This window comes from Capricornis sumatraensis, chromosome 23 (assembly GCF_032405125.1).
Source record: "Capricornis sumatraensis isolate serow.1 chromosome 23, serow.2, whole genome shotgun sequence".
Lineage (NCBI taxonomy): Eukaryota > Metazoa > Chordata > Mammalia > Artiodactyla > Bovidae > Capricornis > Capricornis sumatraensis.
The window spans coordinates 34,741,693-34,760,200 of NC_091091.1; the positions used below are offsets into that span (position 1 = coordinate 34,741,693).

An 18,508-nucleotide genomic window follows, 5' to 3' on the forward strand; every position below is an offset into this window, starting at 1 on the left:
AGTCCTGCCACTTCACTTCAGCTGCAGTTTGGCCCCATAAGATGCTGGGCACAGAATGATACCAGTAATGAGAAGATTAGTGCCAAGAATTGTTTATTAGTAGAATTCCTTCAGCTCCACAAGGGGAAAAAAAGACTATGTAAAGAACTTATAACAAACTATTGCAGAAATCAGATAGCAATGAAAACAATAGGCAAGAAATTACAAATCAAGGCAATAAAACAACGTACATTAACAATGGTATTCGCTGCAGAAGGAAAACTAGACAATAAAACACAGCTACCTGCAGCCCAGACACCTATAGCTGAGCCGAAAGAAGTCAAGGCGTAAAGGACTCCTGACAGGAATCCACGTTTCACCCTGGGATACAAGAAGCATCACAGTGATTTCCAAACATTCTCATTAAGAACAATGTTCAGCACGACTCAAATGGACCCCATATGCATTGCTTCGTTCATAAGAGAAACATTTACAAACCTAATTCAACAATGTTAGAAAATATTTTTTAAGCTGTTTACGAGGGTTACTAAGCTAGCTATTTTCTGAAAATTAGTCAACTTCAAAAATTATCCTGAGACAGAAAAATATATAACATCCCAACAATCTTAATGAAGAATTCTAAGAAAGCAAAAGACCAGCTTGCCTGTTAAATATCCTGGCATCAACTAGTTAGACATTGGCCTTAATACTATAAATTACCTAATTGTACAACGTATTTCCAAACAATCAAACAAATTATCATTATTATCTTGCTGCGTGTATGTTACAACTAAGACAAAGTCCACACTAGCAATAAAAGTTTGGTTTAGGCAATACAAATAAATGCAGTAAGTTAATAAAAACCCTTATGAGTAAGGTGTATTCCAAATCAAGGACAAAGTAAAATAATTCTCAAACAGGGACATTAACCACTATGTGGCTTCCTCATTTGGAAGGAAGCCACTACCTTCCTCAAAATAACTAATTTTAACATACAACTTATGAATGTGTTGCTGCTGAATTTGAAATCTTAATTTGGAAATCAATCTAAAAAGTGCTTTCAAACATCATAACTAGTCATAACTAGTCAATGTTATGTGACATCTACTGAAGTCGAACTCAGAGCTGACCAAATGTAATGGGCAGAAGATAAAGAATCTGTTTAAAAGAGAATGAGTCTGTGAAGGCATTGTGACTCTCCAGCATAGGCTGACCAAGTCAGAAGAAACTTTCCTTTGCTAACTCTATGGCTCTTGTCTGTGTGCCGTGCTTTGTCGACAGAAAAGCATTACACAAACAATGGTTATCTTCTTATCCAGCTCTCACATTCCCCAGGGTTCAGTCCACAACTTTATTTTCCCTGCTAGAATTCATCCAGTATGATTACTGAAACCACAGACTCATAGTTGAGGCCCACCTGGTTTTCATTCCTGTGCTCTTGAATTATAGATAACAAATTACCTCTTTGTTTCCACTCAACCTCTCCATCTATAATAATCTCACACGAACGGTGGCATTTCCAATGGCTCAATTCAAAAACTGGCTAAACCCAGAATCACAACAATAGCTTCTGGGGTTGAGAACCCCTAATCTTTTATTTCTGTCAATGCTATCATTTTTCTTAGTCATGACTCTTTCTTTCCTTCAGCCTCATATTCTTTCACTGATTTCATGTTTCTTGCAATTACACCCTCATTTCTACTGTCACTGGCCCCCTACCTGCAACTCAGCCCAGGCCTGATAAGTTCCTATCTGGAACACTTGAATTGTTGGCTTCTCAGTCTCACTCCACCCTCCCTCCAGTTCTCGTTCCTGAAACTCCAAGTCAAGGAGCAAGGAGGCTAATATAAGGGCAGAGGACCTGAGACAGCACCAGATAAGTGTCATCCAATCCAGAGAAGGCGTTAAGTGTACACTACATTGGCTCTGCCACAGAGGAACAGGAGCTGCCCTACAAAGTGAATCCCCAGTGGCACGAGGGTCAAGGGAGTTACAAAACTGCCCCTTCTCTCCCAAATACCGCACACCCCACCTCCGGAGAGATCACCACCAAATACAACCAGATGATCAGAGTAAAGGCAGAGCTACTGTTTCCCTCCTTCGCGTTTCAGGTAGTGAGAACTCTGCCTCCACTGGCTGCTATTCCCCAGCTCTGAAAGGGCCACTTAAGCGGAAGCAGAGGGGACAAATTTTAGAGCCAAATTACATCTCTTCTTTAATCCAAGCAGCTGGGAACTAACAGTTTCAACATTTCTTCATAGAGAAGAAAGAGTTTATGATTAACATGTTTTTGTTGCCTGCTTTTGTAAGCACGTGAAACCTGTCTTAATTCCTGGAATAAGTTTTTTCTAGTAATCACAAGTGGCAGAAGAGTTTTGACACCAAACCAAGACATTATTAAAGGACTGTACCTCAGAGGGAAGCGGAGGGGATGTGAGCATTTCATGTTTATACCTCAGAGTTTCAACTGTACTATTTTTTCAATCTTATCTCTCAACACAATCTTACAATCCTAGTACTTCACTATAGTACCTCACCAGCCCTTGACCAGACTACTCTAGATTCCTCCAAACAATGTGCGCATTAACATCTCTGTGGCTTTGCTCTCATCTAGGTCTGCCCTTCAGTCTAGTGGCAGTAGTTTAGCCCCTAAGTTGTGTCCAATTCTTGTGACCCCATGGACTGTAGCCCACCAAGCTCCTTTGCCCATGGGATTCTCCAGGCAAGAATTCTAGAGCCTGTTGCTACTTCCTTCTCCAGGGGATCTTTCCCACCCAGGGACTGAACCACTTCTTCTGCATTGCAGGAGGATTTTTTACTGCCAAGCTACCAAGGAAAGCCCTCCCTTCCGTCTATCCAGAGCCTAATTATACTTAAAGGACAGACCCTAAGGTCATGTCTCCTCCAAATTTTCCCTAATGGCAAGCACAAAAAAAAAACCCTCTCATGTAAATGGAAACATACTGTACTTATACCCATCAGGTACACAATCATAGCCTTCCTTGTGACATTTCTCAACAGCCTTTTAAAAGATCTCTGTACTCGCAAGGAAGAGGAACCTCACTCTGAACTGATTCAAACTTCTTAAACCCCAAGCAATATAACAGTAACAGTAAATAGATAAACAAATCCAACAAATACATTCTCTACTACATTTACAGTCATTCTTGCAAATGCTGTTCAATGGTTCTCAGTGAGGGTGGGACTGAGTTTACACAATGAGCTGGGGGTGCCAAAGGCATTTAGAGGGTGGAAACCAGGCTGTAAGAAGACTTGCTATGTGCAAGACAGCACAGAACAACAAAAATGTCTCATTCTGCTGGCTCTTCATAGGTAATAAATGAATAAACACACACCTGTTGCTATAAACACCTCAGCTTAGATTCTGTTTTACAGATCATCCTTCTGCAAATTAAAGAAGGCTGTAGCTCAGACAGTAAAGAATCTGCCTGAGATGCGGGAGACCCAGGTTCAGTCCCTGGGTCAGGAAGATCCCCTGGAGAAGGAAACAGCAACCCACTCCAATATTCTTGCCTGGACAGAGGAGCCTGGCAGGCTACAATACATGCAGTCACGAAGAGTCAGACACGACTAAGCGACCAACACACACACAGTTCACCGTCAAAAGGCAAGTACTTTTTATATTTTCTCAGTAATATGCCATGATCTTTGGAAAAACTATCCATATAAACTGGCATCTGATAACCACTTAGTCTGTAAACTCAGTTTTCTGATGTTCAAATGAATACTGATCAGGGGCAAAAGGAAAGGCGTTAAAGAAGATTTGTGTGTCTATGTGTAAAAAGCCATCACCAAGAGTAAGTAACTACACAAGAACGATGCAGGGAGGGGCCCCATCATGTGCTTGACTGTCTGCAACTAAGCAGGGGAAAAGCAGTCAGCTGAGTCCTCCTGTGGGCCTCCAGCTGGCAATGCTGATGCAGGCCCATCTGGCTGCTGTACAAATTTTTTCTTCGGGGTGGGGGTAAAGGAGTAGAAGTCATTAAAGCTACCAGCGATGGAATAGCCTAGAAGTATTATTAAAGGGATAGGATGCAAAACTATACACTTGTATATAAGATTGCTTTAGTTAAGAAGTGCTTGTATAAATCAAATTCACACTCATATATAGACAGTGACTACAATTACTAATTACAATCTCTATTGCTGAGGTAAGAAAAAACACAGGTTATTTGACATTTTAGCAATTCTTACTCATTAAGGAAAGACACTATATTTAAATTTAGCCAAGTCACAAAATTCCTCTTAATTCAAGGACTTTTTTTCCCACCAGTGTTGTTTCTGCTTCTGACGCAGTACTACAGGACCAATTCGCACTTCAAAACTGTTTCAGCAGAGTGAGAAGTGGTTTCGCTCTTACTGGAGCTCATCAGCTGTAGGCAACTGGTCAAGAAACACTCTTCACTTGCCTTAAAGCCAACCATTATCCAGCACAGATTTTATTTCTTTAAGAACCAGCAATGTACAAAATTATTTCTATATAAGAACCTTATAAACAAAAACTCTGTTTATAACAACTTTTAATACTATTTCTTGTTTGCCAGTAATTAGCAGTATAAACAAACAACAAAAGAATTTAAGCTTATTCAATAAATGCAAATACAAACTAATCCAAAGCCAGACATTTGGTACTAGATTATCAAACATACAACCTCATACCAAAGTGCCAAACCAGAAATACATTTCTAAACTAAATATTAATTCATTTATTCACCACATATGTATTGAATATGTATTATGTTCAGCACTGTCTTACATGTTGGGAACAAAGCAGTGAATAAAACAGATATCTTTCTGGAATTTACTTTCTGGTGTAATGAACCAACACAAAAAATCTGTGTTAAATCTTTTACTCTTTGTTTACAGTATTTTAACTGGAAGGTCAGCCTTCCATGAGAAGCTATATAAGAAACATATGAGTGTTTAACTCCAACAGAAACATGTGACTCAATTCAGCATAAATGTTATCTATAACAAACTACAAATTTTAAACTTACAAATTGTACCATTTGAGTCTCAAATAATACCAGCTGTAGCTTCTCAAGTAATGTACATTAAGATAAGCAAGTTGAGCCTGTGATGGCACTCCTGTTCTTCAATATAATAGTTCACTGTCCTTTGAAAAAAAAGTAAGTACATCCAAAGGTCTTTTACACATTCCTCAAATACACTTTGAAAACAGAATAAACAAAATGATAACTTATCTTTCTGACCAGTTCTAATAATGTTCTAATAAAACAATTAAAATCAGAAGCAATCAAAATCATCATCCTCAGTCCAACATAAACTGATCACAACTCCCAAGCGTCTGATTTTTGATAGACATGAACTACAAAATATAAATACTTTCCTGGATAAAGTTTTAAAACACAGAATAATGAACAGAAAAGAACCCATACAAGAGACATAAAACTTCGTTTCACGTAATGAAAATATCTGACACTGAAGTTTATACACGGCGAATCAAATTCTACTCTTAAAAGATTAAAACTTGAGCTGGTTATTTCAAAGAACTCTAGACTTGTTCTATCAAAAGGAAGATTTATTTGTAAAGTAGTCACACTGTAAATGAGCTTTTTGGTAAAATTCAACTTTAATATACTGCGTTTCCTTTTTGTGAAACACATCACTAGCTCTTTGTCCATTAGTTTAAAAAGTATCATCTGAGGCCAAGCTCAATTATCCCTGTAGGGGTTTGTTTAGCTTTGCACCCAGGGGTCAGGGCATTCAGAATTTTACAGTATGTATACTATAACACACACAGAAAAAGATGGTGAAAAGACTCAGGGCAATAGATGCAGCAGGACACTCACCCCCCCCAGACAGTATGAAAACCTGTGATATGATAACAAGAGAAATTACAGTCCATCAAGACTCCAGGAAAAAGAAGGAAAGTAGCCACATCATATACCACGTTACAAGTTATATGTCATATTATCAGTTTGGTATTTTAGATCCATGGAATTTTATACATCTCTTACAGTAACTTTTAAATCAGAAAAGTTATTAGCATAGAAATCTCATTTTGAAGCTCCTTGTATAGAGCTCATCAAAAAAACTTCAATGACTCTAAGAAAACACGAAAAGATTTTCAGCTAATTTCCCCCTCAAAAACCTAAAAACTAAAAAAAAAAAAAAAAAGGGGGGGGCAGGATTGACCTACAGTTTCCTTTTCAAAATGGGACTAGCTAATAACCTTAAAAAAATTTTAAAAAGGTAAGTTTTAAGTCTGCCTTATATTAAGAAGTTCTGGTTAATGTTTATATTTTGAAGCCACCTTTGGCCTGGGCTTGGTTAATTTGGTACAATGCAGTTTACCAAAAAATTAAATTATTAGCTATGACATGATCATCTCTGAAGTAGGTGAATAGTTTGTGTTTCCTAATGACAGGCAACTATACTCACAATCCAATCGATACTTTGCTGGGTTTGATTTCTACTTTCTGTCTATTGCCCCTTCACGCCAGTACTTTTTCTTTTGTTTACTTCTTAGCCCAGATAGATTTTTAAAATCTCAGTAGCTGAGAAATAAAGTTCAAAAGTGGCTTCTGAAATAATATGATAAGATTACAGGGTCACTCCCAAATTTAAATTATCTATGCTCCCATCCTAAAGGAAATCAGTCCTGAATATTCATTGGAAGGACTGATGCTGAAGCTGAAATTCCAATACTTTGGCCACCTGATGCAAAGAACTGACTCATCTGCAAAGACCCTGATGCTGGGAAAGATTGAAGGTGGGAGGAGAAGGGGATGACAGAGGACAAGATGGTTGGATGGTATCACCGACTCAATGGACATGAGTTTGAGTAAGCTCGGGTAGTTAGTGATGGACAGGGAAGCCTGGAGTGCTGCAGTTCATGGGGTCGCAAGAAGTTAGACACGACTGAGCAACTGAACTGAACTGATGCTCCCAAGGCTGCCCCGAAATGACACTGAACATAATATTCCCAACACAGTAAGCCCTGCTGCTGCTGCTAAGTCACTTCAGTCCTGTCCGACTCCGTGCGACCCCATAGACGGCAGCCCACCAGGCTCCCCCGTCCCTGGGATTCTCCAGGCAAGAACACTGGAGTGGGCTGCCATTTCCTTCTCCAATGCCTGAAAGTGAAAAATGAAAGTGAAGTCGCTCAGTCCTGTCCGACTCTTAGCGACCCCATGGACTGCAGCCCACCAGGCTCCTCCATCTATGGGATTTTCCAGGATAAGAGTATTGGAGTGGGGTGTCATTGCCTTCTCCGACAGTAAACCCAGTGACATGTTTATAAGAAATTCAAGAATCAGCTTTAATTATTTAAAACTAGAGATAAGAGGTAAAAGAAAAATCCTTACTTTGTGAAAGAAACATAACTTCAGGCTAAGGAGTCTTTAACATGAAACTGTTAAGATGAATTTGGAAAACTAGTACAGATTATTAGTCATTCTTCAAAGGAAAACATGATTTTACTACATCTTCAAATAAAGGCTGCATCAACCTATCATCTCTCCTAAAGAGCAGACTTCCAGGAAGTTAGCATGTATTTGTAAATAGATGGTTTTAAATAGAATATACTAAGCAATCCTCATTAGCTATGCTGTCACTGAATAGCATCAAAGAACAACTCTTTAGTTTACGGTTGAAGGGACTAAAAGGTTAAAGGTCGGTTATTGTACTCCACCACTCCTTCCTTGTTAGCAATAAACAAGACTCTGAAATACCAATGATACTCTATGGAATCTCCACTGTTTAAAGGAACCTCTGAATTTATATGCAGGTATTATGAATAAGAAAAGGTCTTAAAAAGAATAAAACCAATATAAATGTAAGCCAGGCATTTCCAGGTAGAATCTTTAGTGATTATACATCCCCACCTATTACAATGTAACAAGGGGTTTTAATTCTTTATACTGCAAAGTTTGTGAATCACTCAATATCTTCCACTCAATTTAAAATTATAGGAAAGGACCAAAAAGGAAGGAAAAAAGAGAAAAAGAAAAACAAAGCCAATCTTCACTGCTTTCTATTTGTACAATGATGGATAAGGAATTTGAAAGTAGCTGAAGAGAGAAGATACACAAGCAGATGGTCGGTTTTACTATCAACATCTCTCGCACCTTAATCTTTCCCACACTCTGCAAATATGAAGATGTAGTTAGCAGTCCGGAAGGCTACACCCACAAGCATACCTAAACACTTACAGTTTTTTGGTGTGTTTTTGTTCGTTTTTGAGCGACTACCAGCATACCTCTTGAAACACTTTCACTGATTTGCCACATATTGTCCTCAGAAAAACTCCTAACCTATCATTTTAGAAGAAATTTAAAAAGTTAGGCACGAAAGGTAGATTACACAGGTACACATAGAGAAAACTGCCGAATGACTGGAGCTGCCCGGCATTACTATACTACATAACTCTCGGAGGTAACAAGATCATCAAGTCGAAGATAATCCAGATGTTTCAAATCCAGGCCTCTTTCCTCTAAGCAAAATCAAGATGTAACAACTAGCTAAAGTTCTTCCATGGTTAACAGGCGATCAATAATTATACCTGCACTGTTCCCCAAGATCGCTACGAGGGGACATGCAGAAGAGGGTTTACCATTTTACAGGTTTGACAGACACATAAATTTGAAATCTGATCCTTAGCAACCAAGATTTATCAAATGCCTTGATGTCCTTGGCGGGGGGGAGGGGGGAGGCAATATAAATACCAAGAACGATTTCCTTCATAACCACGATCCCAAAGAATCGTCTCTAAAATTACTTAAAATCACAGTAATGAAAGTGTTTGGAAGAGGGTTTAAAGTCACTGCAGTAAACATGAAACACGAACACAGTCAACTAAGGAAAGGAGAAACAGACGCCGAGTCCACGAGGGGTGGCCGAGCAGGTGGGGCTTAGCTGCTGTTCACTCGGGGAGACCCGGCCGGCGGCCTAAGTTCTGCACCTCTCTAGGGACCTCTCGGGAGGCACGGCCCCCACGGCCCCCGGCGACCCCTCCGCCGCCTCCTGCCCGGGCGGCCCGGGACTGATGGCCGGGAGGCAGAGAGAGGAGGGAACGCCTCCACCAAGCGCTCGCCTAACTCCCTCGAGAAGCCAGGCCAGGGAGCCGCCCCGGGACGTGCAGGATGGCGCAGGAGGTGGCAAGCCCGCCGTGCCGCCACCGCGACTCCCCAGTCCTCCCCGGGCGCCCCTCTAGGGTACTTACCCCACTGATCCGAGCCTCAGGCCACACCCCTAAAGAAGCCGCTGGAACTACTGCTCAGGGATCAACTTCTCCATAGAGGGGCCCAGCAGACCTGGAAATGCGGGGGCGGTGGGGACAGAGGTGGGAACAGGGCCAACAGCACGCTCCCTCCGCCGCGGCTGCCCCAAGCCCCCGCGGAGCTGACACATCAACAAAGATGGCGGCGACGCCGAAGCCGGCCCGGCTACAGCTGAGGGGGCGGGGCTCCCCGGAGGAGCCAATCAACGAGGCGAAGGCGTCGTGACGCAACGCACCTTGGGCCTGGGGAACCTGTCTGCAGTGGGCGGGGCCGACGCTCCGCTGTCTCCAGCTCGGCCAGCGTCCTGCCCGGGCACTTCGTCTTCGGAGCTCGCCACCCCTTGGCCATCCTGGCGAGCCGGCTGTCCTGCCTCTCTAGACCGGCCCTACTTCTCACGCCCCTCCCCAATCCAAGTAGGTTATTGCTTCCTGTAGGACGCGCTCCTTGGAGCTGATCCCTCTTCACCCTTTGGCCCCTACTCATCTTACTCAGGGACTATAAAGAGAATTTTAAATTGTGACCTCCCAGCTCTGATGCGTTAGTCTTGCACCTGACGTGGGCGGAGTCAGCAGGAGCTGCCTACCTGCCCCTCAGACAATTCATCTCTGGGAGAAGCTCTGGGGGTTTCCATAACACCGCATTCATGCCCACCGCTTGGCACCTACTGCCATTGTTTAATAATAAACTGTTGGTGCGTTCCTCTCCAGTACCCGACTGTGAGCCTTGAGCACGGGAAGTGTCATCACCCTAGCATGCAAAGTGGGGTTTGGCACGCCAGTGCTGCTCAATAATTACCTATATATATATTGTGTACTGGGGGGAAAACGTGTACTGAATACAGTTGCCTGGTCACGTCCGGAGAAGGTGAGCAGTTTCAGTCTGGAGGTTTTGCAAACCTACTCTGCCCAGTTTAGTGCTGCTGTTGGATTTAAAGCTTCTTACTGCACAACTCATGACTGAAAAAACAAAACCCCCCAAACAAACAAAAAGTCTTCACTTAAAAAGCATTCAACACTGTCTAACTCTATTCCTCTTTCCAACAGGAAATGGCACTTCCCTCCTTCAATGAAGATACTGGTTAAAACACATTATGCAGTTAAAGTGTGACAGTAAAGAAATGACTTTCAAGCAATAAATTTACCAAACATTCCTGTTGTTTAGTCACTCAGTCGCGTCCGACTCTGTGATCCCATGGACTGTAGCCCAAGCCCAGCAGGCTTCTCTGTCCATGGGATTTCCCAGCAAGAATACTGGAATGTTTCACCAGGCATTCCTACTGAGATGTTATTCCAAGGGGAAAAATATAAAAGAAACTTTAAGCTTTTTCAGTATGCTCATTGGCAGTAATGACACTTATTTCTGAACTATATTAGTATAAAGCATGTATGTAATCCTTGGAATCAAGATTTTCAATATTGGAGAAAGGAAATACAAATATAAAAATCAAAGAAATTAAGTATAAAAACACTGCAATCCTAAATTTGAATTTAGAAACATCAGTATGAATTAGTAAATTTGAAATTAGAAATTTCAACATGAACTCATGATATATTTCATTTCCATTAAAAAGAAAAAAAAGGCTGTCTACTGAAAAGGCCTAGAATAATGATCAACCCAATGGACACCCCTATTGTCCAATCATCTCTAAATGTAATTTCCCACTAAAAGTAACCTAGGCTCCTCTAGGAACTCAAGAGCTAAATCTACAAGGGAAGAAATGTACAATAAAATTTAGGATATTTTGGTTATACCAGAAAGTAAAGATCAAAGGAGTTGTGTCAAAAAGATTTGAGCCAATTTAAAGGTGTTCCCCATACAGAGAAGACAATTTTAGCATTTAAAAGTAACAACAAATGAGACAAATCTACCAGTTTAAAAAGTAATGAGTGTGTTGATTTTTTTAAAATGGTATTGGTCACCTTTGCTGCTACTGCTGCTAAGTCACTTCAGTCGTGTCTGACTCTGTGCAACCCCAAAGACGGCAGCCCACCAGGCTCTTCCGTCCCTAGGATTCTCCAGGCAAGAACACTGGAGTGGGTTGCCATTTCCTTCTCCAATGCGTGAAAGTGAAGTCACTCAGTCATGTCAGACCCTCAGCGACCCCATGGTCTGTAGCCTACCAGGCTCCTCCGTCCATGGGGTTTTCCAGGCAAGAGTACTGGAGTGGGGTGCCACTGCGGATGCCAATAAATCATCACATTTTGAAAACTAAAAAAATCAAACATCCTGCCTTTTCTGTTACAAACTGAATCTCAATTAGTTGATGGAGAAAGTTTTTCTTTGTGGACTTTCAGGTAACAAATGCAGAGAAGAAGACTATTATCATTTTAGAAACACTTCCCTGGTAACTTAGACAGTAAAGAATCTGCCTGCAATGCAGGAGACCTGGGTTCAATCCCTGGATCAGGAAGATCCCTTGGAGATGGGAATGGCAACCCATTCCAGTGTTCTTGCCTAGAAAATTGCATGGGCAGATGAGCCTGGGGGGCTAGGGTCCATGGGGTCACAAAGAGTTGGACACTGAGTCAGTAACACTTTCACTTTCAATGAAGTAATGTATCTAGATAATGATCACCAGTAAATCCAGAACCATATGGAAAGCTGGCTGGAAACTTTAGAGTGTATATCCCCCAAATAGAAATGACTAGATATTAAGTGTCTTCTGAGTGAAGCAACAGAGGAACACGGTATTCTTGCCAGAGAGAATGTAATCAACAGAATTGTGAGGAAAACTGACATTCCTTCAATATATAAGTTGCAAGAAAATGAAAAGATTAAAAGAGAAATCTCTTTTTAAAATACATCACTGAAAAAAAAATAATAAATAAAATAAAATACATCACTGAATGCAAATATAGGATCTGATTTGACCATACATATTAAAAGTCATTTGAGACTACCTCAGAAATTATAAATACTAACTTTATGATATTATGAAATTATTTTTAAAGACGGGATAAATTTGGGTGATGTTTTTCAGAAGTTAAGATCTTTTAAATATACATACATAAATATATATGGATGTAAAGATACAATATACCAGAAAGAAAGAACATACTTCAAAAAATAAAAACAATCACATTGATGAGGGGGTATGTCAAAGAAGAACAAAACATAACTGAAAGAGTTGCCAATAGTCAAAGTTGGAACAATTTGAGCAAGGAAATAAAGGAGTGTTGGATTATAACCCAGAGCATAAAATGAATATCTGAGTCTCTATTGATGTATGTATGATTGAATATGATTGAAACATCTACTTCTGCTTTATTGACTATGTCAAAGCCTTTGACTATGTGGATCACAACAAACTGGAAAATTCGGAAAGAGATGGGAATACCAGACCACCTGACCTGCTTCCTGAGAAATCTGTATGCAGGTCAGGAAGCAACAGTTAGAATTGGACATGGAACAACAGACTGGCTCCAAATCAGGAAAGGAGTATCTCAAGGCTGTATATTGTCACCCTGCTTATTTAACTTATATGCAGAGTACATCATGAGAAATGCTGGGCTGGAAGAAGCACAAGCTGGAATCAAGATTGCCAGGAGAAGTATCAATAACCTTAGATATGCAGATGACACCACCCTTATGGTAGAAAGTGAAGAGGAACTAAAAAGCCTCTTGATAAAAGTGAAAGAGGAGAGTGAAAAAGTCAGCTTAAAACTCAACATTCAGAAAACTAAGATTATGGCATCCAGTCTCATCACTTCATGGCAAATAGATGGTTAAACAGTGGAAACTGTTATTTTTTGGGTCTCCCAAATCACTACAGCTGGTAACTGCAGCCATGAAATTAAAAGATGCTTACTCCTTGGAAGGAAAGCTATGATCAACCTAGACAGCATATTAAAAAGCAGAGATAGTACTTTGCCAACAAAGGTCTGTCTAGTCAAAGCTATAGTTTTTGCAGTGGTCATGTATGCATGTGAGAGTTGGACTATAAAGCAAGCTGAGCGCCAAAGAATTGCTTTTGAACTATGATGTTGGAGAAGACTCTTGAGAGTCCCTTGGACTGCAAGGAGATCCAACCATTCTATCCTAAAGGAAATCAGCCCTGAATATTCATTGGAAGGACTGATGCTGAATCTGAAACCCCAATACTATTACCACCTGATGTGAAGAACTGACTCACTGGAAAAAAGACCTTGATGCTGGGAAAGATGAAGGCAGGAGGAGAAGGGGACCACAGAGGATGAGATGGTGGGATGGCATCACTGACTCTATGAATATGAGTTTGAGTAAGCTCTGGGAGTTGGTGATGGACAGGGAAGCCTGGTGTGCTGCAGTCCATGGGGTCACAAAGAGTCGGACATGACTGAGTGACTGAACTGACTGATGATTGAATATATTTAGTAAGTTGAAGAGGAGAGACAAATCTCCCATGCAAAAAAAATTTCAAATGATTTCTGTAGATACTCTACTTTTAAGGAAGAGGAGCATAATTCCCTTTGTTTAGGTGTAGACTGCACAAAATGACTTCTGTGTTCACGACATAAAGGAAGGGAAAAAATAACTTCATAGTAGAGAAACCTGATAAATACTAGCCAGGTGATCACAAAAAATAGCAACAGTCATGTTCAAAGAATGCTTGATGTGATGCTACAGAAATAACATTTTACCTCTGCAGTCTTTCTAATAACTACCCTCTTATTATGAGAAAACATCAATGGGGCATCCAACAAAAATGTCTCACCAGTACCCCTGGAGGCCATCAGTTCAGTTCAGTTCAGTTGCTCAGTCGTGTCCAACTCTTTGCGACCCCATGAATCGGAGCATGCCAGGCCTCCCTGTCCATCACCAACTCCCGGAGTTCACTCAGACTCACATCCATCGAGTCCGTGATGCCATCCAGCCATCTCATCCTCGGTCGTCCCCTTCTCCTCCTGCCCCCAATTCCTCCCAGCATCAGAGTCTTTTCCAATGAGTCGACTCTTCACATGAGGTGGCCAAAGTACTGGAGTTTCAGCTTTAGCATCATTCCCTCCAAAGAAATCGCAGGGCTGGAGGCCATGAAGACCATCAAAACCAGGGACTGAAAAACTGCCTGAGGAGACAAGACAACTAAATGATGTGTGTTATCCTGAATGGGACCCGGGCTAAGAAAAAGGACAATAGGTAAAAACTAAAACGTTCTCAATAAAGCATGGGCTTTAATAAAGCATGAATATTGGATCCTTGTGCTTAGTTGCCTCGGACTCTTCGCAACCCCATGGACTGTAGCTGGCCAGGCTACTCTGTCCATGGGATTCTCTAGCAGAATACTGGGATGGGTTGTCCCTTTCCTTCTCCTGGGGATCTTCCCAACCCAGGGATGGAACCCAGGTCTCCCACATTGCAGACAGTTTCTTTACCCTCTGAGCTACCAGGGAAGTCCTCAGTCAATCAGTCAGTTCAGTTGCTCAGTCGTGTCCGACTCTTTGCGACCCCATGAATCGCAGCACACCAGGCCTCCCTGTCCATCACCAACTCCTGGAGTTCACTCAAACTCACGTCCATCGAGTCAGTTATGCCATCCAGCCATCTCATCCTCTGTCTTCCCCTTCTCCTTCTGCCCCCAATCCCTCCCAGCATCAGAGTCTTTTCCAATGAGTCAACTCTTCGCATGAGGTGGCCAAAGTACTGGAGTGTCAGCTTTAGCATCATTCCTTCCAAAGAAATCCCAGGGTTGATCTCCTTCAGAATGGACTGGTTGGATCTCCCTAAGTCCTAGTGGATCCTTAATTGTAACAGATGTATTCTACTAGTATGTTAATAATAGGGGAAACAATTTGGCTTATGTGGGAATTCTCCATAGTCTTCTGAATCCACTTACTCTTCTAAAACTGTTCTGAAAATAAAGATCTTAAATTGAAGAAAGTAGGGAAAACCACTAGACCATTCAGGTATGACCTAAATAAAATCCCTTATGAGTATACAGTAGAAGTGAGAAATAGATTTAAGGGACTAGATCTGATAGACAGAGTGCCTGATGAACTACGGACGGAGGTTCGTGACATTGTACAGGAGACAGGGATCAAGACCATCCCCATGGAAAAGAAATGCAAAAATGCAAAATGGTGTCTGAGGAGGCCTTACAAATAGCTGTGAAAAGAAGAGAAGCAAAAAGCAAAGGAGAAAAGGAAAGATATAAGCATCTGAATGCAGAGTTCCAAAGAATAGCAAGGAGAGATAATAAAGCCTTCTTCAGTGATCAATGCAAAGAAATAGAGGAAAACAATAGAATGGGGGAAAACTAGAGATCTCTTCAAGAAAATTAGAGATACCAAGGGAACATTTCATGCAAAGATGGGTTCAATAAAGGACAGAAATGGTCTGGACCTAACAGAAGCAGAAGATATTAAGAAGAGGTGGCAAGAATACACAGAAGAACTATACAAAAAAGATCTTCACAACCCAGATAATCACAATGGTGTGATCACTCACCTAGAGTCAGACATCCTGGAATGTGAAGTTAAGTGGGCCTTAGGAAGCATCTCTAGGAACAAAGCTAGTGGAGGTTGATGGAATTCCAGTTGAGCTATTTCAAATCCTGAAAGATGATGCTGTGAAAGTGCTGCACTCAATATGCCAGCAAATTTGGAAAACTCAGCAGTGGCCACAGGACTGGAAAAGGTCAGTTTTCATTCCAATCCCAAAGAAAGGCAATGCCAAAAAATGCTCAAACTACCGCACAATTGCACTCATCTCACATGCTAGTAAAGTAATGCTCAAAATTCTCCAAGCCAGGCTTCAACAATACGTGAACCATGAACTTCCAGATGTTCAAGCTGGTTTTAGAAAAAGCAGAGGAACTAGAGATCAAATTGCCAACATCCGCTGGATCATGGAAAAAGCAAGAAAGTTACAGAAAAACATCTATTTCTTCTTTATTGACTATGCCAAAGCCTTGACTGTGTGGATCACAACAAACTGGAAAATTCTGAAAGAGATGGGAATACCAGACCACCTGACTTGCCTCTTGAGAAACCTGTACGCAGGTCAGGAAGCAACAGTTAGAACTGGACATGGAACAACAGACTGGTTCCAAATAGGAAAAGGAGTACGTCAAGACTGTATATTGTCACCCTGCTTATTTAACTTCTATGCAGAGTACATCATGAGAAACGCTGGGCTGGAGGAAGCACAAGCTGGAATCAAGGTTGCCGGGAGAAATATCAATAACCTCAGATATGCAGATGACACCACCCTTATGGCAGAAAGCGAAAAGGAACTAAAGAGCCTCTTGATGAAAGTGAAAGAGGAGAGCGAAAATGTTGGCTTAAAGCTCAACATTCAGAAAACGAAGATCATGGCATCCAGTCCCATCACTTCATGGGAAATAGATGGGGAAACAGTGGAAACAGTGACAGAATTTATTTTGAGGGGGCTCTAAAATCACTGCAGATGGTGACTGTAGCCATGAAATTAAAAGATGCTTACTCCTTGGAAGGAAAGTTATGACCAACCTAGATGTCATACTCAAAAGCAGAGACATTACTTTGCTGACGAAAGTCCACCTAGTCAAGGCTACGGTTTTTCCAGTGGTCACGTATGGATGTTAGAGTTGGACTGTGAAGAAAGCTGAGTGTCGAAGAATTGATGCTTTTGAAGTGTGGTGTTGGAGAAGACTCTTGAGAGGCCCATGGACTGCAAGGAGATCCAACCAGTCCATTCTAAAGGAGATCAGTCCTGGGTATTCTTTGGAAGGACTGATGCTAAAGCTGAAACACCAATACTTTGGCCACCTCATGCAAAGAGTTGACTCATTGGAAAAGACCCTGATGCTGGGAGGAATTGGGGGCAGGAGAAGGGGACTACAGAGGATGAGATGGCTGGATGGCATCACCGACTCGATGGACATGAGCTTGAGTGAACTCCGGAGTTGGTGATGGACAGGGAGACCTGGCGTGCTGCAATTCATGGGGTTGCAAAGAGTAGGACACGATTGAGCGATCTAACTGAACTGAAAAAGATAATAGTACACAAGTAGGAATGGCAACCCACTCCAGTACCCTTGCCTGGAAAATCCCATGGACGGAGGAGCCTGGTAGGCTGCAGTCCATGGGGTTGCTAGGAGTAGGGCACAACTGAGTGACTTCACTTTCACTTTTCACTTTCATGCACTGGAGAAGGAAACAGCAACCCACTCCAGTGTTCTTGCCTGGAGAATCCCAGGGACGGAGGAGCCTGGTGGGCTGCCCTCTCTGGGGTCTCACAGAGTTGGACACGACTGAAGCGGCTTAGCAGAAGCAGGAATTTGCTTCAAACAATCAACGGAGAGTGTTGCATCAGTGGCAAACCGACTGATGCAGACAAGACAGACCTTAAATAGATACACTTGGAACTAGGTGATGGGTACATACAAGTAACGTTTTTCTTCTGAATTTTTTGTGAGAGTCATCGTTTAAAAAAACAAGTTTACAATTGTTCTTCTTTGAGAAACATCAACCTATAATGAAGTGCTCTAAGGGCAAACTGTGATCACCTGCACCTACTTTCCGCAAGCTCACAGAAGCAGGGATTGATTTGAAAACCTTTTTTAAGACTTTAAGTGGTTAATATGACCCAAGTGACCTTTGAGGAGACAAGGTTTGTATCTTTGCCTTTGGAATTTCCAGCAACTCCTTTCTAGAAGCTGAAACAGTAGGTACCTTCTGTTTCTGCAGAGGATCGCCCTGAGCCCGCAGCCTTTGTACCAGCCCCCACGAAGCTGCACCACCAGGCCCTGGGCACGCCTCCGCATGCACGCGGAGGATGCACGTGGACGCAGCGTGAGCACTTGGGCGTGGACTGCGCAGGCGCCACGCTGGCTCCAGGAGGGCCGGCTAGGCATCCGGAGCGAGGTGAGCTCTGAGTGCGCAACTGGGCGGCAGGGGACCTGGCACGGGCAAACGCCACCACCACTACGAGGCTTCAGAGGCGGGTCGGATACACAGCCCTTTTGCCTTTTTCCAGGTCGGGGTTCCCATGCGCACGGGGGAGCGAAAGGGGCGCTACATGAGGGCTGCCGAACTTCGGCCGTTGGGGGCCGGCCGTTGGGCGCTGGACGTTGGGGTCGGGCGTTGAGCGGGTACCAGGGGCCTGGAAGTGGAGAGAGTATCGAAGGTTGGAGAGGTCCTGAGAACTTGGGCGGGGAAGGCACGTCTCGGGTGGGAGGTTCTGGTTGGGGAAGATCGCATACTGGGGGGAGGGGCGAGAGATGTGAGAGCTGAGCTTTGGCCGTAAGGGGGATTTGCAGCAGGTTTGGAAAATAGCTCATACTTCGAGACGTGACTCTCCAGAGT

General features: G+C 42.4%; 1 protein-coding gene across 1 annotated transcript in view; it reads left to right on the forward strand.

The window, feature by feature from the left end:
* Positions 1 to 9,383: 9,383 nt before the first annotated feature.
* Positions 9,384 to 18,508, forward strand: part of TDRD1 (tudor domain containing 1) — a 61,835-nt gene continuing 52,710 nt past the window's right edge. Inside the window, exons 1-4 of the mRNA XM_068961364.1 lie at positions 9,384 to 9,466; positions 9,507 to 9,658; positions 17,891 to 18,067; positions 18,180 to 18,373. Of these exons, the coding sequence (XP_068817465.1) occupies positions 9,384 to 9,466; positions 9,507 to 9,658; positions 17,891 to 18,067; positions 18,180 to 18,373 (606 nt within the window). The remainder of the gene's footprint in view (positions 9,467 to 9,506; positions 9,659 to 17,890; positions 18,068 to 18,179; positions 18,374 to 18,508) is intronic.